General features: G+C 34.9%; 1 protein-coding gene across 1 annotated transcript in view; it reads right to left on the reverse strand.

Annotated features, from left to right (window-relative positions):
- Positions 1 to 27308, reverse strand: part of TRMT11 (tRNA methyltransferase 11 homolog) — a 56370-nt gene that overhangs the window by 19682 nt on the left and 9380 nt on the right. The window contains exons 3-11 of the mRNA XM_050788707.1: positions 25751 to 25824; positions 23467 to 23548; positions 23286 to 23378; positions 22919 to 23053; positions 21664 to 21820; positions 12751 to 12831; positions 9814 to 9978; positions 8398 to 8470; positions 8149 to 8280 (exon numbers count right to left, since the gene is read on the reverse strand). Coding sequence (XP_050644664.1) covers positions 8149 to 8280; positions 8398 to 8470; positions 9814 to 9978; positions 12751 to 12831; positions 21664 to 21820; positions 22919 to 23053; positions 23286 to 23378; positions 23467 to 23548; positions 25751 to 25824 — 992 coding nt within the window. The remainder of the gene's footprint in view (positions 1 to 8148; positions 8281 to 8397; positions 8471 to 9813; positions 9979 to 12750; positions 12832 to 21663; positions 21821 to 22918; positions 23054 to 23285; positions 23379 to 23466; positions 23549 to 25750; positions 25825 to 27308) is intronic.

Below are 27308 nucleotides of genomic sequence, written 5' to 3' on the forward strand. Positions count from 1 at the left end.
ATCCACTACAGCATATACTTTCCCCTCTAAAATGAAGTGCCCCTGCAAAATTTTAATAACATCTTGAGACCTCTATTATGTTTGTACATATAGAACTAAAGTTATTTGTAAAATTATTCAAATAAACTACAACTAAAATAAACGCTACAGATTACATCAGTCTTCTGGTCATATGAACCAGGAAATAAAACAAAAATATGCCAATGAGTGGTGGAGACTGCTGCTGTACAGCACATGTCCTACATGGATAAAGATGATGACAACATCCAGAAAGCAGGACAGTCAATAGCAGGAGTTCAGAATCTGGCATCTGACAGCTTAGCATAAATCTTGGCCAAAGAAATAGGTAACAGAGGTGGGAGAAACAGCTATGGAACAGAATGTGAAAGAACAGCAAAGGAGGGAACTCACTAGGCATGGGTACTTTTAAGAACACTGTGTTGCCAGGATTTCTGTTTCCTTTGCAATTTTTTACGCCTTTTTGGATGGTGTCTGCACACATTTATTATACAGGTAATCTTAAAGGTCTGATTCAAAATAGCAAAGGTGCTGATTAGTTTTTCATGTAAAGGACGACAATCTCAGCTACCTGTTTTAATGCATCAACACTGTTTTCCCCACTACTCTTTCATGAACTTTTCTAGGTCCCACTGACATTCAACGAGCTCTCCCTATTACCTCAATCATATGCTCAAACCCATCATCACCCACTTCCCAAGCATCATTCATAATGCACTTCACTTTATTATCAGTGGAAAGAATTATCTTGAAGTCATTCTCTGACTTCTTCCTAGAGCTTTCCGACAAGTAATGAGCACTTCAGATTTCACCTCATCTAGTAATTCTTTAATGTTCACTACATAGCCAGAAATGTTGTACTTCTTGTAACACTGACATCAAATTTTGAATCTTCATGCAATACATTTATGACATGAAAGAATACATTCTTTTTTTTCTTTTTCAGAGACAGGATCTTGCTCTGTTGCCCAGGCTGGAGTACAGTAGAAAGAATATATTCTACACCATGGGTGAGACTAAAATAATAAGTGCTAACAGAGAGAAGATATAGCCTTAAACTTACGCTTACAAACCATAGGATCTATAGATGCTGGAAACAGTATGTGTCAAACTAAGTAATATACTATTTTTAAAAGGAAAAAAATCTTTTACTTCCTGGTGGACTGACTTAAAGTATTTTTTTATTAAAGTGTCACTTAAATATGCACAAGCATAAATTTGATATAAATTCTTCATGCTTATATCCCTAATATAACTATAAAACCCAAAAAACAAATTTAACAATCCAATCCCAAAGTACAAAACCAATACAATTTTAATTAACATCTATGGCATGAATGATGCTAAACTGCTGAACTAAGTTGCTGCATTTGGTTTAACAGCAGAAATACATATTTGCATGTTTCATATTATCTTTTCTGACTCAATCTTAATTCACTTTTAACAATTATTCTATTAATGAGCTAATCAATTTAACAATATACTCCCAAAGTATTATACTAAAAAGATTAAAAACAGCAGTTAAAAAAAGTATTCAGCTGGGTGTGGTGGCTCACACCTGTAATCCTAGAGCTTTGGGAGGCCAAGGCGGGTGGATCACCTGAGGTCAGAAGTTCGAGACCAGCCTGGCCAACATGGTGAAACCCCGCCTCTGCTAAAAATACAAAATTACCCAGGCATGGTGGCACATGCCTGTAATCCCAGCTACTTGGAAGGCTGAAGCAGCAGAATCGCTCAAACCTGAGAGGTGGAGGTTGTAGTGGGCCAAGATCACACCACTGCACTCTAGCCTGGGCAACAAGAGCGAAACTCTGTCTCAAAATAAAATAAAATAAAATAAAATAAAAAATAATTCACTGTATATTTACCAATATATTTCATTCCAGTGGAATGCTGGCAAATGGTTAAGTAGAAGGCATAAATCTGTATTTTGCCTGGGCCATTACGACAGTACCAAATCCTATCCTAACTCCCCGTTTTTATTAATATCCCCCTACAATCCAAGTTATCTATTTAAAAGCTAAATCATCCTTAATAGGTAAATCCACAGAGACTGACAAGTGGTGCCAGAGGTGGTAATTGCTAATGTCTATGGGGTACTTCTCGGGGGTGAAGAAAATGTTCTGGAATTACCTAGTGGTGACAATCACACAACTTTGTGGATAAACTAAAACCATGAAGCTATATACGTTAAGAGGGTGAGTTTCATGGTATGCAAATTCTATTTCAATTTAAAAAAAAAAAAACAAAAATAATTGTGTACATAGGCCCCTAGATTTTCCGCGAATCAATTTTGACTGTCACTCATTTTCCTGTGAATCTTCATGCTTCAACTACTTTCCAAATGTCACTAGAATTTCAGCTTCCATTTGAGAAACAGATTTTGCAAAGATTGAACATTTACTAAAAACAGCTTAAAAATCAGTTCTTCCAATGCAAATCAAAACCACAATGAGATACCATCTCACACCAGTTAGAATGGCAATCATTAAAAAGTCAGGAAACAACAGGTGCTGGAGAGGATGTGGAGAAATAGGAACACTTTTACACTGTTGGTGGGACTGTAAACTAGTTCAACCATTATGGAAAACAGTATGGCGATTCCTCAAGGATCTAGAACTAGATGTACCATATGACCCAGCCATCCCATTACTGGGTATATACCCAAAGGATTATAAATCATGCTGCTATAAAGACACAAGCACACATATGTTTATTGCGGCACCATTCACAATAGCAAAGACTTGGAATCAACCCAAATGTCCATCAGTGACAGACTGGATTAAGAAAATGTGGCACATATACACCATGGAATACTATGCAGCCATAAAAAAGGATGAGTTTGGGTCCTTTGTAGGGACATGGATGCAGCTGGAAACCATCATTCTTAGCAAACTATCACAAGAACAGAAAACCAAACACCGCATGTTCTCACTCATAGGTGGGAACTGAACAATGAGATCACTTGGACTCGGGAAGGGGAACATCACACACCGGGGCCTATCATGGGGAGGGGGGAGGGGGGAGGGATTGCATTGGGAGTTATACCTGATGTAAATGACGAGCTGATGGGTGCTGACGAGTTGATGGGTGCAGCACACCAACATGGCACAAGTATACATATGTAACAAACCTGCACGTTATGCACATGTACCCTAGAACTTAAAGTATAATAATAATAATAAATAAATAAATTTAAAAAAGAAAAAAAAGAAAAAAAAATCACTTCTTCCTCTTTCCTAAGAGATGAAAAACATGTTCTCTTCACTGATTATAGGCACTGCAAAGTTCATCTTACTACAATCAAAATTTATCTCCAAGTCCTACTTTGGGGTACATTATTAGCTTCTCACCTTTTCAAAAATTTTTAATTAATGAATTAAAATTATATACATTGGGGGGGTACTATGTGCAATTTTAATATAAGTATGTCATCATATCAGCACTAACACTAGCAGCTGGATTTCTATAAAGGTCATCTTTTATAAAGAAACACTATTTCTAATCACTTCAGGAGTTATCTGTGTACAATGAAATTAGATAAAGCTAAATGGATATACGGAGCCTGGGCAAACAGCTACACTCACTCAGTAGCACACTGACTCCTATGACATCAAACATACCTGGATTGTACGTGTACACACTGGATTGACGCCCTATACACGTGATTGTAACACAGATAATCTGGGTCATTTGTAAGTAGTCAAAATTGTAAATAATAAACTCACAAATACCAACAGTCTACAGTAATTTTATGTGTTAAGTCTCTATAAGCAGTAAAAACAAGCTACTATGAGAGTGCAGAGGAAGGACTGATTAATTCTGCTGAGAAGTATCTTGAGAAAGTGTCACAGAAGTGTTGACAATTAAGCCAGGCCTAGAAAAATGACTAGAATTTTACCAGTTGAGGAAAGAAGAAAGGGCATCTCAAACAGTAGGGTCAGAATAGACAAAGGTGAAAAGACATAAAATGCACAGAGTATCTTGATGCTGGCAAAAAATCTGATATATTGGAGTAGGGAGAGTCTAGACTAGAAGGAAAAAGAACAGCAGAAGTTTCTGAGTAGCAGTTTCTTTATTGCAATTTACATTGTCAAACATTGAGAAAATCCTTTTCAATCATTAGCTCTCACAATTTTCCATATACAACTAAGCTTTTAGGCAGTATTTTGCTTTTATGTCTTATACTTTTCTATCAATCCTGGATTAAAATAATACCTGAACTTGGTTATAATGTGTAACTTGAATCATATAACAGGGTTTGGCTGAGAGTAAATTAATTCAGTAATAGAACTAACAGCCTACATCCACCACACCAAAAATACAAAAGTCTTAAAATTAAACTACACTAAGGTACAACTGTAAATTGAATTCCTTTTTATTCCTGGTCTAATATAAAGCTACATTTTCAATGTAACATAGTTAAACTAATTCTAAACTGCTTAATTCAGAAGAATATTATTTCAAACTTTTACAGGTGACTTTAGACTCAAATTCATCTTGATACTGTGTTATTTTCAAAACAGTAAAGAATTTTCAAAAGAGTAAAGACCTTGAATATGAAAACAGTTCATTTTTCTCGCATAAACACAATACAAATTTGGTTCACTATTAATAATTAATAAGATCGCTTTAGGCTTAAAGAGAGAAGACACTATTGAGATCTAATAATGAACATCAGGGGATCTGAAAATAACTCTCTCCAGGGGCCAGAAACTCAGGGAAATAAATGCCACCATAGTCTTTCCACGTGTGTTAGCCCCATAACTAGAAGAAATCTATCCATTGATAAAACATTGATAAAACATCTAAGACAAAAAAAAAAAAATCACTACAACATGTCTCCCTTTTCCCTTTCTAAAACATCACTTTGGTTATATGTATTTGGAAATCTTCCCTCGTCTAAAATTACTACAATAGAGAAGTCATTGAAGAAATATCCAGTGGCCACTTTTTAAAGTCTTTAGAAATACATTCAGTTTAAAGAACCTCCAATATTACTTTTTATAAAGGAATAAAAGAACTCCAGAATAAATTCTTAACCACATATGATTTCAATTATAATTAAATCATAAACTGCAAAACAGTGAACAGTCAGATATGCTAAAAAGGAAGGAATTACATAAAAAACTACTGAGGATATTTCAAAAGGACAGAAGAGCCAGCTCAAAGAAACTCCCTCTGGTCAAATCTGTGACAATTTGAGCAACAAAATACTACTACTAATAAATTACAACCCAATGAATAATACAGGAATCCATGACTCCATACCACTATAAATAATTAATGAAGTAAATGGGGCAGAAAGAAAAGCTCTTTCTTACAGAATACCAACTTCCAAATACAGAAGAAATTATGGAATAGAAGAATCATTTGGCAACTACCACAGCAGTGGCTGTCAACAATGGAGTCATCAATCTGAGTAGTGGTTTGATGAAAAACAAGATATTCGTGTAATCTTGTTGTTTCCCCATAAAATACAAATCAAAGAAGAAAATGATGATTCAGAGAGGAGAAATCTGTCAGAAAAGAGCCTGACCAGACAATCAAAGTTAACGTTACCAGGAGGAGTGGCTTTGTGTGCCCTATGATGTGCTGCAAAGATCATGTCTGCGGTATTCCTACCAAGAAAGCATGACCTCAGTCTGGTCATAGAATAAATATCAGATGGCCCCGGCTGAGAGTCAACCCTCAGAATATAAGCCAGGTCTTCTACAAAACTTCCAAGGATACAAAAGATATGGAAAGACAGAAAATATTCTGGACCAGAGAAGACCAAAAAAGATAGGATAGATGATTACAGTACAGTTTCCTACATGGATTGCAACTGGTAAAATTTGAATGGGGTCTATGATCTGGGTGGAATACTGTTATCAATGCTAACTTCCAGACTTGGAGGGTTGATCATAGTTAGATAGGAATGTTCTTGTTTCTGAAAAATACAATGACATATATAGAGGTAAGAGGGCACCATACCAATGACTTCTCAAATGGTTTCAAAAAGATTAGTGATAACAGATACGTGCAGGAGTCAGGGGAGGTAGATATATGTTAATATTGGGAAAATCTGGATAAGGGTAGAGATGGGAGTTTTCTGTATTGTATTTGAAACTTCTGTAAGTTTGAAATTATTTCACAGTAATTTTTTTTTTTACTTTTAGCCCTACAACTTGAATTAAACAAAAAGCAAGTAGCTTGTTGCTGGAATTCAGTTTGTCTAAGGTAGGAACCCTTTCTACAAAGACATGAACAAATATAGTCTTATCTGAAAATATTAATAAAACTTCACCTATCATTTCATGTACTAAGTATAGGAGATGTGGCAGGATGTTGAATTAAGTGAATACAGCACTGGGAATAAGGAAACAAATTAGCTAGCTGGCTTTTAATTTTATATAGATCATTTCACTCCTTGGAATTAAGTTTCCTCATTTCTAAAACAGGTTAAATGAGATTACCATTAGCAACAAAACAAACTCAGTGTTAAGGGGTCTGGGTACAAATGTATTCTCTCTTATCAGCTGATAATGAAATGCATAACTAAACTGAGGCCATGGTAGTTTTAAATACAGCATTTGTAAAACAAACAACAAGAAATAGCTGAGGGTCCCAAATGCTGAGGGACTACCGATCTTTGTAGAAAAAGACAGTTACCACTGTATAATTATGTATAGTAAATATAGGAATTGGCCGGACACAGTGGCTCATGCCTATAATCCTTTGGGAGGCCAAGGTGGGTGGATCACTTCAGGTCAGGAGTTCAAGACCAGCCTGGCCAACACAGTGAAACTCTGTCTCTATTAAAAATACAAAACTTCGCGGGGCGTGGTGGCGTGCGCCTGTAATCTCAGCTACTCAGAAGGTTGAGGTGGGAGAATCGCTTGAACCCAGGAGGTGGAGGTCGCAGTGAGATGAGATCATGCCACTGTACTCCAGTCTGGGTGACAAAACGAAATCCTGTCTCAAAAAATAAATAAAATAAAATACAAATATAGGAATTAAAATAATTGTATTAAAAAATATATCTATGGCAGATTGAAGAAATAACCTACTGGGCTTGGCAATACCTTTCAAATTTAAAGATTCCATCTTGTTCAAACATCTTCTCTTTTACTATTAATACATATAGCTTTATTTATATTTAATAGTTACTGAATAACAAAACTCAAAGTAATAATGCTAAACATAATCAGGGCTTTAAATATATGCACAGCTCTTATTTTGGTCTTAGCTTTTGATTTATTGTATTTAAGATAATCATAATAGCCAATATATATTAAAGCTAGCATTAGAAGGTAGTAGATGCATGAATCCTTTAGCTAAGCAGTTGAAAATTACCTCTAAAGACTGGCAAAAGAGCTGTAAAACAGCTGTGATCAACAGGTATTGAGCTAAGTGTAGGGTACAATAAGGGCTGGCAAAACCTTTTCTATAAAGGGCCAGAGAGTAAATATTGCAGATTTTGTGAGTCACATACTGTATGTTTCTGTCACATATTATTGTGTGTGGATATTTTTTAACAACCTTTAAAAATCTAAAAACTAGTCCTAGCTCAAGAACCTTACAAACACAGGCTGAGGACCATATCTGGTCCATAGGCCATGGTTTGCCCCCTGATATAAAATAACAAGGTCAAAACAATTCAGTTGATGAAAAGAGGGAAGCTGAGTACAGTGGCTCACCCTTATAATCACAACACTTTGAGAGGCTGAGGCAGGTGAACTACTTGAGCCTAGAACTTTAAAACCAACCTGGGCAACATAGTGAGATTCCATCTCTACAAAAAAATTTAAAAAAAAAAAAAAAAAAATAGCTGAGCGTGGTGACGTATGCCTGTAGTCCCAGATACTCAGGAGGCTGAGGTGGGAGGATCACTTGAGCCTGGGAGGTCAAGGCTGCAGTGAGTCATGATCGCACCACTGCACTCCAGCCTGGGTGACAGAGCAAGACCTTGTCTCAATAAATAAATAAATAAAAAGACTATTTTATACACATTTGAAGGCAAACAAAGGCTATTACAAATTAAATACAAAGATGCACCAAATGCAAGAAGAGATGAAGAAAAAATTATAGTAGATATGCAAATATTGTAAGAAAAATGACATTAAAAATAAAATTAAGATTACATACTCTGGCGTATACACCGGTAACCAATAGACTAGTCTTCCACCCAACACGAGGGTCTCAGCTGCAAAGTTTAACAGGTCAAGAAACATATCACTCAGATGATAACTCAAGGAAACAGGAACATGGCTTCCTGGACTACACAAAAGAAACAAAATTTCAAAATCAGTGAACATTTTTAAGAATGCTAAGTTATCAGGGAAGCTACATGCTTCTTCTCAAAGTAGTAACACATCATATTTAAATTTCACTTACCATTTTTCTATCCCCTTTGGTATCTCCTTCTGTGAACCTGTTCTTCTTGTAGATTCTCTGATACCATATGGAGCTACACAGAAAACAAAGGTAACACAGATAGTCAAAAGTCACCAAATCACTGATCAAGGACAAAGAGCCATGTTGCCTTCAAACGTGACACCCTGAGAAGAACGCAGCATCACCGATGCACAAATCCAACTGAAAATGTACAACATAAAGACTTGGGGGAGGAGCAACTGTCTTCTTAAAATATGTCAACATCATAAAAGTCATTGAGAAAAGCTGTGGAAGTGTTACAAATTAGAGGCCTAAAAGGTATCATTACTAAATGCAATACCTGACCCTAGAGTAGATCCTGTCCTAGAGGGAAAATATATGCCATAAAAGCTATTACTGAGTCAATTGACAAAACTGAATGGCAAACTGTAGATGAAAGTATTTTATCAATTTACTGAAATTGGTAACTGCATTTTTACCAAGAGGCAATCTTTATTCTTAGTAAATACACATTGAAGTATAGGAGTAATAGGCCACAATGTATACCACTTACTCTCAAATTGATCAGAAAAAAAAAAATGTATTTTATATAAGTAAACACAGAGTGGGAGAGCAAATAATAAAGCAAACTGTTACCTTTTAAAAATCACCAAATTTTCATAAAGTATATTCACACTGAAACCATAATGCCTTGATAACTTTTCTTTTGTTACATTTGAAAAAAATCTAAGTTAGCAAAGAACTAAAGAGAGCTGAGACAGAAGGGCTCAATTTTGCCACTATTTACAGATTTACTGTCAAATACTATATAGAAAAGGCAGACCTATTCTTAGATAGCCTGCCTAAAAAACTCACGACCTCATGAGGCATGGGAAAATAAATTTTCATGCACATTCCTGAAGCTCAGTGGGTTCACAGGCCCAGTGGTTCCACAGAACCCCAAATTTCTTGTAATGCTAGAAAGGAGATGCCAGTGAAAACAGGCAGTACAAAAACACAAATGCTTACACATAGAGAAATGTGTGATATCCGAAACTCTGTTCTTCAAAATTTGACACCATAATTGCAAATGACATTTGAGCTCCAGTTGGTATAATAATAACCAATTATAGTCAATACAAAAACAAATACTAAATATATGCCTCAAAAAAATAAACTGAAGGGAAAAATGGGTGACAAGTTAATATAAAAGGATATAAAAGTGGATGGCAAGTCAATATATTTGTTTAGAAAAACAAAACAGTAAACCTTTAACAATGTAGTTAAGTATGTAATCCACTCTACCTTCCTAAGTTTCTCCTTGCAAGATGAGGAAGCTGGGGGTGGATGGGAGAAACACTGACAAGTTGGCATTTTGTGCATGTGTTGGTAAATTTTACTAATACTACTCCTACTTTTGTATAAAAATAAACTTACGATCAGTAATGATTGCATCAAAATATGTGCCCTTCCTCCAGGAAGGTTTAGATGCATCTGAAACCAGGACATCAAGGTAATACTTCTCTAAACCATATTGACGAAGATTGGCCCTAATGTTTTCATCTGGTCCTCTCCATTTCTGGTTTTTCCTAGTAGCCTTTCCTGAAAGGAAAGAAAAAAGAAGAGAGAAAGTATTAAACAGAGTATTCTTATTTCCTGTCATGTAGAAAAAGTAATGTTTTAACTCATTGAAACCTACATTTATTCAAAATTTGCTTTCATTTAAAATCTTGATCTTATGTACACAAGTAGTTACTTTAATTTCAACAGTAAAATATACTCATGTCTAACTTATCTTTCTCTGTCAACTTTCAAGTAAAACTGCCCTAAAACATTCATTCGATATTTTCAAGTATGAAAATTTTTGTAGTTAAGAGTGAGTTGAAGAGAATATGGTTCCTTTCTTCCAGCAGTAAACAGTCCTGTGTAGAGATAGTATGAATCAGATAAGTGAAACAGAAAAGAAGAGAGTGAACTTGGGAAATGCCGCAGTCGTGACCATGGAGAAGGGAGGCAAAATGGAGACGTTGCTAGTGAAAGTTAAAGTAGGAGTGGATGGAAGGCTGAAGAAGCTCGTAAGTTCCTTGTATATGAGACATGATAGTTTAGGATGATGACACCAGTGATTAATATCGGAGAAACCAGGAAGAAAAACAAGCTTTAGAAAAAAAGATGAGATTCATTTGAGATATACCAATCTTGGTGTACCTTGTGGTACCTGCAGAACATTCTGAAAAAGATACGCAGTTGGAGACATGCAGCAGGCAGTTGAAGGCCAGAATATACAGACTTGGGAGTTATCAGTATATAATCTTAAACTGACTCCATAAGGCTGAATAACATTCTTTTTGTTCACTTAGGAGGTAGTTACATGTTGTCTATAATTATTCTTATAAAATCAAAAGAAGAACAACATAATTCTGAAAAACATGCATTGTGACAAGAGAAGTGGTCAAAAATAGGTAGATGCCTGGAAAAAAAAAATCAATAAACAGAAATCAAAGAAAATTGCAGGGCCTCAAGTAGACTGAGAAGAAACAAAAAAGTGAAAGTACCACCTGCCGAGACCCATCTCAAGGAAACCAAGAGCGGCTGTATGAAGGTCAACACTGTCAAATGCTATAAATCTGTGGCCTTTGTAAGCGTTTTCAGCAGAATGATAGGCACAAAAGCTGGAAAATAATGGCCAGAAAAGAGTGAAAGATGAAGAACAGGAGACAACAAGTTACAGTAGTTTTTCAAGAAGCATTCTGGCAAACAGAAGAGGAAAACAAAGTGGTAGCTAGAGAGCCTCTACAGATTTGCTAAAAAAAGTTTTGTACTTTTAAAACAGAACAAATTTCAGAATATTTTAGGATAAAGTAAGAGTTCAGAACAATAGGAAACAGAAGCATACCTAACAGTACCTTGGATATGCTCTAAGGAAACTCTACCTCAATCAGAATTCTATCCCAGCAGACTGAAGGTTACAACGTAAGTTTCCAAACATAACTTTAATAAATAAAAATTCAAGTAAATTATATAAGACAATTTCCTTAAAAGAAATATACTGCTTCTACTAAAAGCAAATTGGAATAATTCTTAGCACTTTTTAAAACTAATTTCAGATAAAGAATATCTTTTTCTTGCTAGCCCATTTATACCTAATAAATTAGAACTCATTTTCCTAATAAGTATTACTAAATTCTTTACAGTCAAGGTAGGAAAAAAGACAGGTCATCAGCACAAGCTATCAAATTACTTCCTCAAAAGAAAATAAAGCATAATAAATGCTCACCAATACAGTAACTTACAGTGGGTGAGGAAAAGGAAAAGAGTATTACAAGGGCTGATCCCAGTTACTACAAAGAAATACCAACATAAACACAAACCATCTCAAAATCGCCAATCAAATGACATGTTTAATAACATTAAGCTATAAGGAAATATTTTTTCAGTTTGATTCAATTCTATCCAATCACACATCATTATTGAAGCTTCTAGAGTTTAAAATATTTTCCATAATTACCTGAAAGGTAAAGCAAATGACTGTTTCAAGTACCCTCAGTTCAAGGCAGATTCTTTAAAGTTACTTTAAAGAGGTTTTGGTCAGTTATGAAATTAGAAACATAAATAGTACCTCGAAGACTAGTTATCAATCCAGTATACACTCAATGTATGCTTAGTGAATAATTTTGGTGATAATCTTTAAATGAGTGGTGATAACCTTAACCAAATATGTTTCATTATCATGCATATTTATTAATAATAACTAATAAATTACAGCTCTGGACTGGTCACTGGGTAATCACTTTCCTGCACTTCCTTAAAACCCTCTGAGAGCAGGACTTTTTCTCATTCGTCTTCGTGTTCCCCCAGGAAATCACTCTGTACACACTGGATTACTTCATAAAAGTAGATATCCAATGAAGTCTTATAAAAACAAGTAAAATTATATCACAATTTTGTATCTGAAGATTAAAATAATGCCATCTAAAACTACAGTTGACCCTCAAGCAACATGGGGGGTTAGGGGTGCCAACTCCTCACACAGTCAAAAATATGCATATATCTTTTGACTCCCCCAAAACTTAACTACTAATAGCCAACTGTTATACTTACTTTACTTAGTAAAAATAGATTTATTATTCATGAAGTGGAAGTGGATCATCATAAAGGGCTTCATCCTCATCATCTTCATGCTGAGTAGGCTGAGGAGGAAGAGGAAGTGGAGGGATTGGTCTTGTTGTTTCAGGAGTGGCAGAGATGGAAAGAAATCTGAGTATAAGTGGACCTGTTCAATTCAAACTTGTGTTCTTCCAGGGTCAACTGTATTTTTAAAGGTACATTTGGTACTACAGCAATGACTATAACACTGTTATAATCTCTACTCACCCAAGCCATGAACTGTGTTGTAGTCTATGTCTGTCCCATATACATATGCACCAAAATGAGCAGATGCTATCAGGAGGCCACCTGAAAAATCACACAATTTTGACCTGTTAACCAGCAAGTCCCAAACTCCTGTTCATTCCCATTTAACTTCATCCAGTCTTAGAAACTAGCTGCAGGCAGAGTATCCTAGAATGACATTGGTCATAACATATTTAGTAAGCCTCAGGACTGAAAAAACAAACCCCTAAGCTATATTCACTAAACTGGTTACGAAATTAATGTATACCTTGGCATCATTATTTTAAATAGCACTATTTTATCTTTTTTTTTTTTTTTTTGGTCAAAATAATGTATATTGAGACATTTTCATCTTATTTTGAGAGCTGTACACAAAAGCATTTTGCTCCTTTCTTAAAAATGAGCATATAAGACTGTTTACACAAAGAGCTGGCAATAAATAGAATAAATTCTGACAACTAGGCTCGATTCCCACTGAAGTCAGAGTTTCAGACAAATAAAGAGGGCATAATTAATATGTGAGACATTAGTTCTTACAGAAATTAAAAGGTTAGGACATATTTTAATTTTTGTAAGAATTATCTATTTTAATATAGTTACTCCTGTAACCAATCAAGTAATTATCTCGTTTTAAACTGTAAATATAAATTTCTCAATAACAGTTATCAAACATGCACAAAATAATTAATAAACTTTTTATTAGTGCTGTGACCAAAGTAAGAACAACTGTCCCAACACAATCTGACTAGTCAAAATAATGTGACAGATGTGACCAGCTCATGCATGAAGAGAAATCTTAATAAAGGTTAAATAATGAAACTCTTTAAAATAAAAGGTAATAGTATTTTTAAATTAAGAAAAAAATTGTACAAAATTAACTAAACTTTTAATAATTGTACTTTTAATTAAACTTCACTTTTTTTAATCATTCGAATTAAAATGCTTTTAGTGCTTGGGTAAGTCTTATCTAGCTATACTCTAGGAAGGCCTGCTAGTCAAGCTGAAATCATAAATATATTCTTAGACTACAAAATATGCACAGACTTGGACAAGGGTAAAAAAAACTAGGGCTCTTTCCCTTATATCCTTTTGAGATGTAATCTCTGCAAGTAAGATGGGTAGTGCCTCTGGAGGGTCAAGATCCATAAATTAATGGTGTGCCTTCCATAGCCATTTAAAACAGTCTGGTAGCATGGAGTTAAAAATACTTTGTTCATGAAAATATTATAACTGACTAGTTCCTATTGGAACCCATGAAGAAGAGAAATGAAAGACTAAAAGTACAGCAGAAACCAAAACCTACGTCCTCTCATACTAACTACAAAAAGCATTTATGTGAGAGGGAAGGTTAAAAAGTCCTTGTAATTCTTACTCTGGAAATGGAACACTCCATATTTAGAAAAGGCAGCATAAGTGATGACTTGGAATATTCACAAAGTCACTTCACCCAAATTACAAGGAATTACTACAATTCTGCCAATTAAGGCAGATACTCACCTAGAAGAACTAGTTGTCAAGGGGAACAGAAAAGCTTTCCTGTGCTTCCTTAAACAGAACCTTATCCATTTGGTTACAGTGAATTTTGAGAAGACCCAATCTACAAGTACACTGCTGAAAGGAGATGAATAATCTGTTAGACTGCATCTGATACTTAACTTCATGCCTTTTAAGCTTTTATTTTTTTTAAATAAAATCATAATAAATTAGCTTATCTGAACTGGTCACTGGGTAATCATTGGTAGTCATCTAGTTGTTCTTTTGATTAAATTGAAGCACTTCTTACATTTAGTTATACCTCAGTTTGAGCTTTTTGAGGGGGTCTTTTGGCAGAAAAAGGGGTGCTAAAAAAAGTGAAGTGTCAAGGAGGCAAGTAACATGACTCACCCATTTCTTTTTATGTTACCAAAAGTAAAAATACTGCATATGTGATCTATGCTAGCAACTCGGTGTTTCAATTTCTCATTACTTAAATCGTAATGAGCACTTTAAGGGTAGGGTAATATCTTACAAGCAAAATAATACAATAAGAATCGAATTTATTCCACGATGTAAAAACTAATTCATGATTTTCATCTTTAGAGAACTGGAAAGCTTTGCAAATGTGGAGAAATGAGAGACCGGGTTTTGGTTTTGCTGAGAGAAAAAAAGAAAGAAAAATGGCAATATTATTGCATCTATTTTATCTTTTTTTAAAAAAAGAATTCTACTTAAATAAATTAAACTAGCAGGCTGAGCAAAAGAATATGGCTAGGCAATGGGATTCCTATTAGACAAACCATGAGATTCCAGGAAAAGGGGACTACAAAGGGTAATGGGAAAAAAATGGGAAAGAGATTATTATACAAACCTACAGAGATCCATTATCTCACTCTCCTAACCCTCTCTTTTTCTCCCCATTTTCTCTTCCCAGAACCAGGGAAGAGAGTGTTAGTTCCCTAACACCTGGTTTCTGTGTCCACTATTTTGCAATGATAAAACTTCAAAAGGAGCTACACTCCTTTCCCTTCGACCTACGGGTCATCTGAAGGTAGACATGGCCAAGGAGTACACATTAGTCTCCTGGGTGAATTCTCATCACTGGAAGAGCTGACTCACTTGACAGAGGGGATAAGAGGGAATCAGATCTATTGCTGCAGAGCTCTGTGCTACCTAAAGCAACTGGCATACACTTGCACATATTCTTTTAATTATAAACAAAGAATTAGACATTTATAATTTTATATTTCAATTCCCTTGCCTGCTGCTATAACCTGCCAACAGTTGCAAATTATTAGTATATTGGAAATTAGCCAAAAAGAGTACTAGAAAATAAGTTTATGGTCAAACACTTTATCATCACCATTTAATATTAGCTACATCTAACATCTTTCACCAAAAAGGCATCTAAAATCTTATCAAAATAATAATTAAAAAGTAATAATGATAACCATTACAGTTCACTGAATGTCTACCATGTGTCAGGTGACTTCCTAGAAATATTATATATACATATAGACTCAATCCTCACAATATATTAGTATTACCATTTTACAAATGATAGAAGTGAAACCCAGACAAGTTAAGAATCTTGCCCAGAGTCACATACTAATTGGTAAAAAGATTTAAACTTTGCTCTATTTATTCTTTTCTTTATATCATATTACCTCCTTTGGGATTAGCACCAATTAAAGTAAAAACATATTCACTCACCAATTAGATAAACAAAAGCAAAATATGCCACTAAACAAATTATATTAAGTAAAGAAGCTACACACTCTGTTAATAAGAGTGTTATATATGCCATTCACAAGTCTTGTACTGTATCACAGACAGGACTGTGCCATTCATAGTTATTCAATAAATTCATGCTGATCATTCCTTTAGCCAAACTCTCATGAGAACAGTAGCACTTCCTAACAACTAAGAGCTGACACAATGCTATATCTCTTCCCCTTTGGGAAAGTAGAGACACACACAAAATTAAAAAAAAAAAATTTACTGAAATGAAAACGAATGTATTTGTTAAAATAGAAAGAAAAGTGTGTTTCTGCCGCCCATAATGTCATTCGAAACAACAGTAGCAAACAGTCTAAAAGAAACAAGGAAAAGTATTTAGGCATGAAAAGATTATTTTTCTCCTTTCAGTCTCCCAGAAGCTTTCTGCCCTACTCTATATCCCTGAGAAAAATCACAAACCATGAGTAGTAAGTGGGCAATACATTTGGGAAACTACATACATTTCAATTTGGTACCTTTAAAATAAAAAGGGGATTAGACATGTGAATTTTTTTAAAAAGCTATTTAAAAGGCAACCAAAAGAAAAATATCAACAATTTGTGTTTTGTGAAAACTATGGCCATGGAGGAGGGCACAGAGCTACATATTTCTCCAGTCCTTCAGAAGGTACTACCCATTGATGAGGCAAAAGGCCCAAGAGAGGACAAACTGTGCTTAAGACCTGTGTCTATTCACAATTATTGGTTATTATGTTTCAAAACAAAAGTGCCAAAAATTGACTGATGTCCTAAAGCTATACTTAAACTGCAAACACAAATTATGAAAATATATTTTAGCAGTACATTTGCAAAGATTCTCCTCTCATTTCCTATTAATTGTCCTATATGAACAGTCAGACGTTCCCAATATACTACCCACTGTGAGGAGCTGCCCTAAAGCAAACAGGGGCAGGTCTCCTTGACCCTCGACATACTACGAATGGTCCACATATTGACAGCTCTGAAGATAATTTCAAAATCTAGCCTCATCTACTCAACAAAAAAATATTACCCATACTGGCAACCATATTTTTTAACTCTGTGGTCTAGTCTATGTATGTATATATATTAATCATTTTGTACATGTATATATCTAAAAGAATTATTCTCAATTGACAGAAAAAGTTTTTAAAGTCCAAGAATAAGATTAAAAATAAAAGCTTTAGCATTTGGAAAAAGATAAATTAAATCCATTCTTCACATCATACAAAAGAATAATCTCCAAATGAACCAGAGATCTAAAACGAAAAAATGTAAAACTACAAAAGTACTAGAAGAAAACACAAATGAATTCCTGTATAACTTGAGTGTGGGGAAAGCTTTTGCATGGCAAAAATCAGTGAGTAGCAAAGTCAAAAGATAAATGACAAGCTAAGGGAAAATACTGCAACATATGTCACAGAAACAGAGGGGGAGTGTGAGGGGGTTGTATCCCAAGCTTACAAAGGACCTTGAAAAATGAGGGGGAAAGAGACCAAAACTGCTATCAAAAAATGGGCAAAAGACAAAAAAAGACAAATCAAAAAAAGTCATAATGGCCCTTAAAATATAAAAAGTTGTGACACTTCATGCATAACCATAGAAATATAAATTAACACTACACTGAGATACCATTTTTCACCCAACAGAACAGGCAAAACTTCAAAAGCTTGAAAATACACTCTGCTGGTGAGATTGTAGAAAAACAGGGACTCTCCTACAACTGTTGGTAGGAATCCAAAATAGTATAATGGAGACAAATTTGGCAACATCTAATGAAACTGCATATGCATACACTCTTCAACCCAGAAATCCTATTTGTAAGAATTTACCCTAGGACAGGCAGGTCCAATCTTTTGGCTTTCCTGGGCCACATTGGAAGAAGAATTGTCTTGGGCTGTACATAAAATACACTAAGACTAATGATGGCTGATGAGCTTTAAAAAAATTGCAAAAATTCTCATACTGTTTTAAGAAACTTTACCAGTTTGTGTCAGGCCACATTCAAAGCCATCTGGGCCGCATGTTGTCCATGGGCTGCGGGTTGGACAAGCTTGCTCTGGAGCTACATCTCCAACATTACAAAGGTTAGTCATTACAAGCATTATTTGTAACTGTAAAATACTGAAAACTACCAATGTCCAACTATAGGAGATTGTTTGAATAAATTACAGTACATACACTCATGGAGCAAAACTAAAAAAGAATAAAGATAAGCTCCATGAACTGACAGGAAGTGATTTCCAGGAAATACCACTAAGTGAAAAAAGCAAAGTTAAAACCAACATACATAGTATGATACCTTTTGTGTAACAAGGCACCGAAAATAAGAAAATGTATATATATCTGCTTATCATTACAAAATAAAAACACAGGAAGAATCAACTAGAAAACAATGAAGTTAGTCACCTAGGATAGGTGGGAGAACAGGCTGGAAGTGTTATAAAAGTAAAGTGACACCTCTCTGAGTACCACTTCTTGTGTAGTTCTGACTTCTGGAAGCAAGTTCATCTTATACATATTTGAAAATAAAAGTAAATCAACAAGGAGTAGGGGATGGGAGATAAAAACTTAAAACAGAGGGCAAACTGGAACAAATGAACCCAAATGAATTTTAAATGAAAAGGGAAAAAGCAGGCACAGTACTTGACTTTACTGCCCCTTACAGTAAGTAACCGAAAACACATCCTGAACTCTTATTCACAGGATTTTTTTAAGTGGCATAAGCAAAACAACTGTGAAACCATTTCAGATATAGAAATGAGAAAAAGTCAATGTGTTGATGTAGATAGGAACCAGGGTTCTCACTGTGGTAGAAGGTGCATATAAACAACAGAATAGGGTAGTCAAAAAGAAATCTGTAAGGACTGACTGCAATTTGTAGTATATGTGCAAATACAGTGTCTAAAATATGTATATGCCTGTGTATGTGCATACACACAGTATATAAGAATATATACCTGTATATTTGCACATGCACTTACATGCATATTGTGTATATATGCACATATATTTTCTAGTTTGTCCACTGAAAGGATCTATAATCCAGATTTCATCTCCCTGCTAAAAGAAACAAAAATTCCTTGGAGAAATGACTGATACCAGAGCTTCAACAAATAGAAGAGAAAGGAAGGAAGTACTCCAAAGAAAAAAGGATATGAACATGTCACAAAGACAGATTCAATGTGAAAGAGCTCTGACTGGGCAAATCACAATTTGAGGAATAAAAGTAATTGATTTTAAAAAAAATAAGTAATTTTTTTAAAAAGTAATTTTTTTAAAAAAGTATTTTATTAAAAAAAGTAATTTTATTAAAAAAATAAATGAAAATTAAGAAATATAATGAATTACAGACCATCGGGGTTAAAAAGAAGAACCCACTAGTTCATATTCATAACAAATAGAAAAACAAATACATGGAAGAGAGGAAAGGGCTTTTGCTTACAGCAGAATAATGAACATTGACTTCTAACTGTGGAGGGAGCGCTGGAGTTGGAAAATCACACCTTTGAAACCATCAAAGTAAAGACTGGTTCAGGAAAGAATTATCAATGGCTACTAAACCTGACGACCTGAATGGTGAGAGGAAATTTGGATAAGGAATAGAATACTACATGGTCTTAATGTGTCTCTCCACAGATTGCTTAATAGCAAGAAAAAAATAAAATAAAATAAAACCACCAGTAATTCTGTTTATGATTATGAATGGAAAAAATCAAACACAACCTAGACCAGATGATCAAAATTACCAACACTAATGCAGGGCAGAATGCCATCATGCACACAGCCCTGAGAAGGCCACGAAAATCACTGATATAGTGGTCCAGCTGGGAATGTATAACCTAATCCTAATCTTGAGGAGACATCAAACAACCCAAAATGAGAAAAAATTTAGATAAAAAATAAAGGGAAGAGAAATAGCATCTTGAAAAGTGCAAATTTCACAAAAGAAAAAAAACTTTGGCTGTGTTCCAAATCAAAGACATCGAAGAAATATTAACAACAAAATATAATACCTGATCCTAGCCAGGAAGGGGGAAAGGATGCTGTCAAAAATATTAATATTACTGGGCCAACTGGCAAGACTGGAATATGAACATCAAAGTACTATATTAATACATCTATTAACATTGAAAACAGTACTGTGGTTATGTAGGAGAATATATCCTTATTCTTGAGAAATAATTACGTGAAGGGTAAAGGGATGTGATGGATACAACTTTCAAATGATGCAGGAAAGAAAATATTGTGTTAAATATAAACAAATAGAACAAATGATAAAGCAAATGAGGCCAAATGTTAACAACAGCTTAAACTAAGTTAAGGATACATGGATGTTCTTTGTTCTACTTTCATTCTTGTAGCTTTTCTGAAAGTTTGATATTATTTCCAATAAAAAGTTTAAAATTTGGGGTGAGTTACTTAGGATAATGAGAGTGGGTAAGAAAAGAATAATAGAGAGTATGCTGAGGGTAGGTGATATGGAGAAACTGGCAGAGAAGAAAGACTCGCCAGTGAATTAACTCAACAATAAACAGAGAAAGTCATTCCATCAATTAGAAATTGATTCACCTTCATACTACTTCTTCCTAAGCATATGTGGTCATATTCCTTAAGTTAGTACATGGTGTAATCACTGGTTGGCAGATCCTAATGCAGAGAGAGGCAGCTCGAAGTTAAGGGCATGAGCTCTGGAGTTGGACTGCTTGAGTTTGAATCCTATGAAACCAATATACTGTATAACCTTGGCCAGTTCACTTCACCTTTCTCTCTGCCATAATTTCCTCAAGCAAATTTTTAAAGTATTTCCATGTTAGTTGTTGTAAGAATTAAACTAGATAGTAGCATCAGAGTGCAAACTATAGTACCTGATACATTTGCTATTCAATAAATGTTAGCTCTGCATCATCACTGCCCAAGGGGAAAGATGGCTACAGGGATAGGCTCCAACCACAAACTGAGCCATAATGAGTTTGGCCAAACAAATATAAATACAAGTATTTGCTGGGTATGGGCAAGATCAAGCAAAATTGAGTGGAAGTAGGAAAAAGTCTACACAGAGTCAGATGAAGTAAACTTGGAGTTTTAGGACTTCCATAAAAAATTATCCCAATCGTGCACAAAAAACCAAGGTCACTGCCAGAGCGACCAGGCTATCTAGCCCATTGATACTTCGACACCTTTTCTTATTTTCACACTTACTTATAAACCTCCACAAACCAACTCAAAGATGGGATATATTAACTATTTTTCTCCATCCACATATACAGTTACGAATTTAAACATGGATGAATATATTTTTTTGATCTTGTCATTCAAGTTTTCTTTCACCAAGAGTTTTCCTATTTAAATAAACTATACAGCTTTACAACATTTCTACAATGTATGGTATTGAAAGTTTTTCTGCTACAAAAAAATTAGATGGATGCTCCCCCCTAGTAGTTTATCTGGAATAAAACCCATACAATTCTATCAGCATCATCTTTGAAGTGGCAAAGTGTTAAATACTAGCTATTATACAAGTACGTGGTTGTCTCTTGGCCATTATCCAAACACAATTAAACGATGATCCATTTACTCTTTTAGCAAAAATATTACCATGACCTTCATTAATATAAATAAGCAACATCTCTACACTAGCTTAAAAGTTAAATAAAAATACCTGTTCCAACAAATGGATCAAAGACAATATCATTTTCTTTCACTTTTCCATGGTTAGCCATAATGAACGACAAACCAGCATCCATACTTGTATTTCCAATAAAGTGTCTCTTTTTGACACTGTATGACTCAATAAGCTCTCTCTGTCCATCTGCAATCTAAATCAGAGATATTTCTCATGTTAGTACAGCCATACAGAACGGACTTAAGATAATCACTCACAATAAGACCATTGTATTTTGCTGATAAGAACTTCTTTCCACTTATTACTGCTCCAGTTTCTTTACAATAATGTAATTGAGGTAGTTATGAACAAAACCTTTTATTGCTTAATGTCATTCCATTTATTTTGTCTTTTCAAAACAAGTATGACCTGCATTTGAATGCAATTATTCCAGAGGTAGGTGTTAAGGTATGCCCATTTTTTTGTTCTCCTATGTAACAATAATCTCTACCATAAGTCACAGCTTCCACTCACAGCTTCCAATCACCCACTTAAAGCCTCAGAGAAGTCGGCAGAACTGCTTTCCAGTAATTCCATTTCTTTTGGAATGGAAGGCCCAGATTGGAAATCTCCACAAATGAGATTCCTCAACTACCACAGCACTCTGTGTTTTCTCTGCTTTATTAAAACAAACAAACAAAAACAAACAAACAAAAAAGCCCAGATGTTCTGGGAAGTCTTGCTTTAACATTTCCAGGTTGGCCGGGCGCGGTGGCTCAAGCCTGTAATCCTAGCACTTTGGGAGGCCGAGACGGGCGGATCACAAGGTCAGCAGATCGAGACCATCCTGGTTAACACGGTGAAACCCCGTCTCTACTAAAAAAAAATACAAAAAACTAGCCGGGTGAGGTGGCAGGCGCCTGTAGTCCCAGCTACTCGGGAGGCTGAGCCAGGAGAATGGCGTAAACCCGGGAGGCGGAGCTTGCAGTGAGCTGAGATCTGGCCACTGCACTCCAGCCTGGGCGACAGAGCTAGACTCCGACTCAAAAAAAAAAAAAAACAAAAAAAAAACAAAAAAAACATTTCCAGGTATACCACCTCCTCCTTATATCTAACAAGCCTCTTGCACTTCATTTAAGAATCTCTGGGAAAACACAAAACAAAACATAATCACATACTCCTCACCAATTTTAATCCATTCAGTAGTTCTGACCTTTAGCTGCTTTAAATTTCTACATATGAGTCAACAAAAGACCTAATACGTAGCTTTCAAAAAAACAAACTGACATAGGTAGAAAGAACACTTGCTCACCCATCTACCAAAATAAATATTATGTGGATTCTCAGGGATGCGGTTTGGGTCCAAACCATAATCCTCCAAAACAGAGAATACATGTTGTGGTTTCTTTAAATTCACTTTTCCTTCAAATGGCAGAAATTCAAGTGCCTAAAAAACAAAAGAAATGCTAATGTCTTATAATAATTTACTATGAAAAATGGCACTTATCTAATAACATTACCTTGTAAGCCTGGAGTCAACATTAAATAAAACATGAAAAGCACTTAGCACACAATGTGGTACAAAATAAACACTTCACAGACATTAGGTATTCCTACATATCAAAAATGGCTAGACTGCATTCATCATGTAGGGTTTTTGTTTTGCTAAATTTACTTACATCTATTCGCTTGATTTTCTCTTCTTGTGTCAATGTCTTATTAAAAGTGTGAATCTTTATTTTGTATGTAGAGTCCGAATGTAGAAATGGAACCTAAAATAAAAGGAAATCAGTTTTTTGAGCATTTTAATTCTACAGAATCTGCATGCATGCCTATGTAAAACCACATTTTACTACGCACCATCTTCTCCACAGGGTAATTTTTAAGAGAACTGTACAGCTCCTCAGGAGATTGTCCATGACCCCATAGTTCAAATATAGACCTAGGAAATAAATGATTAGTACTAACCTCAGTAAAGAACTTAGTTCACACAGTAATACGTACAGTCATTTTACTAGTTCTTTACGCACACTCCACTGATTATTGCCTATGTTTTGCAAAGTATAAATGAAAATTATGTATCCTGGAAACAAATATAACTTAAGCCCAAACCACACACAGAAGTTAAACTTGACATGGAAAGAAGGATTTTCAATAATTCAGGATATTTTCTAAGTTTTCACATTTTTAGTCTAGAACAAATGATACAGTAAAATCAGTTATTTTAGATAAATGTGTAAAAAGCTGCAGAAAAGTCAATTATTCCCAATGTCTTCTCCATAATACAAAAAGACTAATGACCAAATAAAAATGTTATTAACATTTAGCTGGCCAGGTATAGTGGTTAATGCCTGTAATCCCAGCACTTTGGGAGGCCAAGGTGGGTGGATCACTGGAGCCCAGGAGTTCAAGACCAGCCTGGGCAACATAGCAAAACCTTGTCTCTACAAAAAAGGGAAAAAATTGGCCAGGCATGGTGGCACACACCTGTAGCCCCAGCTACTTGGGAGGCTGAGGTAGGAGGATCACCTGAGCCCTGGAATTTGAGACTAATATGAGCCAAGATCATGTCACCACACTCCAGCTTGGGCAACAGAGTGAGACTCTGTCATGCATGCGCATGCGCACACAAGGACACACACACACACACACACACACACACACACACACACAAAATTTTAGTAACTAAGTTACCCAAAATGTTGAGATCTAATAAGGTATATTCCTAGGTACTTGTTATATTTTTCACCTTTTTGTCGCATGCTCAAAATATTTCATGTTAATAATAAATTAACTTTCAATCCCCTCCTACCACAGAAAAATCTAAGTTGGTTTGAATCTATGCTTTTATAAAAGTCTATCTTCATTCTGATACAGTTAAATTGTAAATTTTTTGCTTTGCAAACGATTTCTTCCTTTTCTATTGAATTTACAGAGAAAAGGCTTCTACAATATTAATCTCACTTAGCTATCACTTAAGGTATACCTCAGCTACACAAAATATATAGATAATAAAAAGCAATTAAAAATTATTTTATACAATTGTTAATTGTATAACTGTTATAACAATTGTATAATTGTTAATTGTTATTAATCAAATATATTAATTAGAAGACAAGAGTTTTGAAAGAAGCATACAAGTTCTTAGTACTCCAGTGGCTATTTTAAACCCAACAAGCAATTATTCAAAAAGAGTTTTTTAAAAGTTATGTTTCTGTTTTCTAGTCATTTTTATTTCATAATAAGGCCTGTTAACAAGTTTCACTGTAAAAGATTAAAGGCTGCAGGTAGTTCTCAATAGGATGAAGTTAACTAAATATAGGGTTTTATCCAATTCCATAATACAACAATTACATATGATGATATAAAACATTGCTAACCATGTTAATAAAGCTAGATATATGTAAATTCTTATTTGCACTGTATTAGCAAATATAATTTCTAAGGAAAAGAAAGTTTTCAGCAATCTGCCAAAATGTTCAGGAAGAAAAAGTAGCTTAAAGATAACACAATCTGTTTGATCTTTAAGATGCTAGTTAAAAATACAGTTTAATTTTCAAATCTGATGGCAGAAAATTTTCCAATAGTACAAAGAAAAAAGAAATGAAAAGTGGATGCCAATGATAAAATCTAGAAACACTGAGGATAAACAATGAACAGCAGCATCATTACATTAATTCATATCAAGATTTGATACTCATAATTCTTTTCTCTACCAACTGAAACAGTAAAACATATCTCATGGCATTCCTCACCTTTTGTTACCTTACACTTCACTAATCTGCTCATCCAATTAAAAACCATCTATGAAAAAAGCATTTTTGGATTTTCAGCACTTTGGTTATAATTATATGTGGCATCTATCCTGCGTAAGAACATAGTGTTTATATCTCATACTATATTCCCACATAATATAGAAGTTTAAAAAAATTATTCGAAAACAAATGTCTACATTTCCCCAGAGATTCTTGGTTTCAGCAGGTAAATTTCCTCTGGTCCCCCACCGCCACCCAGTGGCAGTTGTTTGTAACTGCAAGCTAAACTGAGCCTCCACACTACTTTATGCCAATATAGCAAAAAATAGGACTGAGTAGTTACGAGAAGTAACAGTATATTCATGCAGGAGAACGTAAGTTTCTCTTACTTGGCACACACTGTCCGTTTCATCAAATTTCTTGCAATATCTTCAGAGGGAATGCTAAGAATCCAAAATGGTGACTGAAAAAAATAACAATATGCAACTTAATTCTAAGTGGCTACATGGCATCATATGCTTTTATTCAAGAAGTCACTAAGGAGAAGTGCCTATTTGCTACTTTCATGTAAGAATATCTGATCTGACTGTAACCAAAATAAAAATCGTTCCAATAGTAAAAGAGTAAATTAGAATAATACAGTAAAAACATTTTTATAATGACCCTATAAATGAATATATCCTCAAATTAAACATTAATTTTGTATCTGCCCTTTTATGTAGCTTTACTAAAGGAATTAATGCATATTATATCCCAAAGTATAATCTTGAAATTCATCATGGTTGATCATCCCTTATAATACAGCTATTTCAGTTTTAATTTCTAAGTAATGTATTTCTTAGTTGCTAAATGAGACCTTTTTCTAGGTAATTGTGGCCATCTGAGGGTGAAGGAGGGGCCCTTTGAAACAACTATGATGGAAAATCATGAGGTACATTATTAAATTCTCATTAACTTTTACTATTTTACATTTTGTCTCGGGGAAAAAAGCTCCAAGTGCATGAGGGGTGTTTTCCCAATCCTCTATCCCAACACCCAAGATTATAAGCTCTGGTAAGCTGCACCCAGATAACCTCTTGCCAGAATACAGCAAAATCCAAAAGGATCCTGACCTCATTTCATCACCCTTAGCCAATTATATCCGCATTCTCCTTCCTTTCCTCCTGCCCTCAATAACTGAAAGTCATTCAGGAGTAAAAGTCCAACACTACAGGACTTTCAACTGAAGCTCTTTCATCTTTTGCAAGAAATCCTTCCTGTCACACCTAGCTTTTTTCTTTTTTCTTCAACTTTTAAGTTCAGGGATACCTGTGCAGGATGTGCAGGTTTGTTACATAGGTAAATGTGTGCCATGGTGGTTTGCTGCCCAGATCATCCCATCGCCTAGGTATTAAGCCCAGCATCCATTAGTTATTCTTCCTGATGCTCTCCCTCCCCAGACTCTACCACCCCCAACAGGCTCCAGTGTGTGTTGTTTCCCTGGACATATCCATATGTTATCATTCAGCTCCCACTTGTAAGTGAGAACACGTGGTGTTTGGTTTTCTGTTCCTGCATTAGTTTGCTGAGGATAATGGCTTCTAGCTCCATCTATGTCCCTGCAAAGGACATGATTTTGTTCCTTTTTATGGCTGCACAGTATGCATGATCTCATTCCTTTCTATGGCTCCCATGGTGTATATGTACATTGTCATTATCCAGTCTATCGCTGATGGCATTTAGGTTGATTCCATGCTTTGCTATTGTAAATTGTGCTGCAATGAACATGCACACGCATGTATCTTTATAATAGAATGACTTATATTACTTTGGGTATATACCCCATCTTTTTTCTTCCAATATTTACCCCACCCAACAGAAAAATTCAAACTAATCCAAACAGGAAAAAAATGTTCATCTTAGTATTACTTTTATTTAGAAAATTTTTAAAGCAACCTGAAGAAAATG

The sequence above is a fragment of the Macaca thibetana genome, chromosome 4 (genome assembly GCF_024542745.1).
Source record: "Macaca thibetana thibetana isolate TM-01 chromosome 4, ASM2454274v1, whole genome shotgun sequence".
NCBI classification, from domain to species: Eukaryota; Metazoa; Chordata; class Mammalia; order Primates; family Cercopithecidae; genus Macaca; species Macaca thibetana.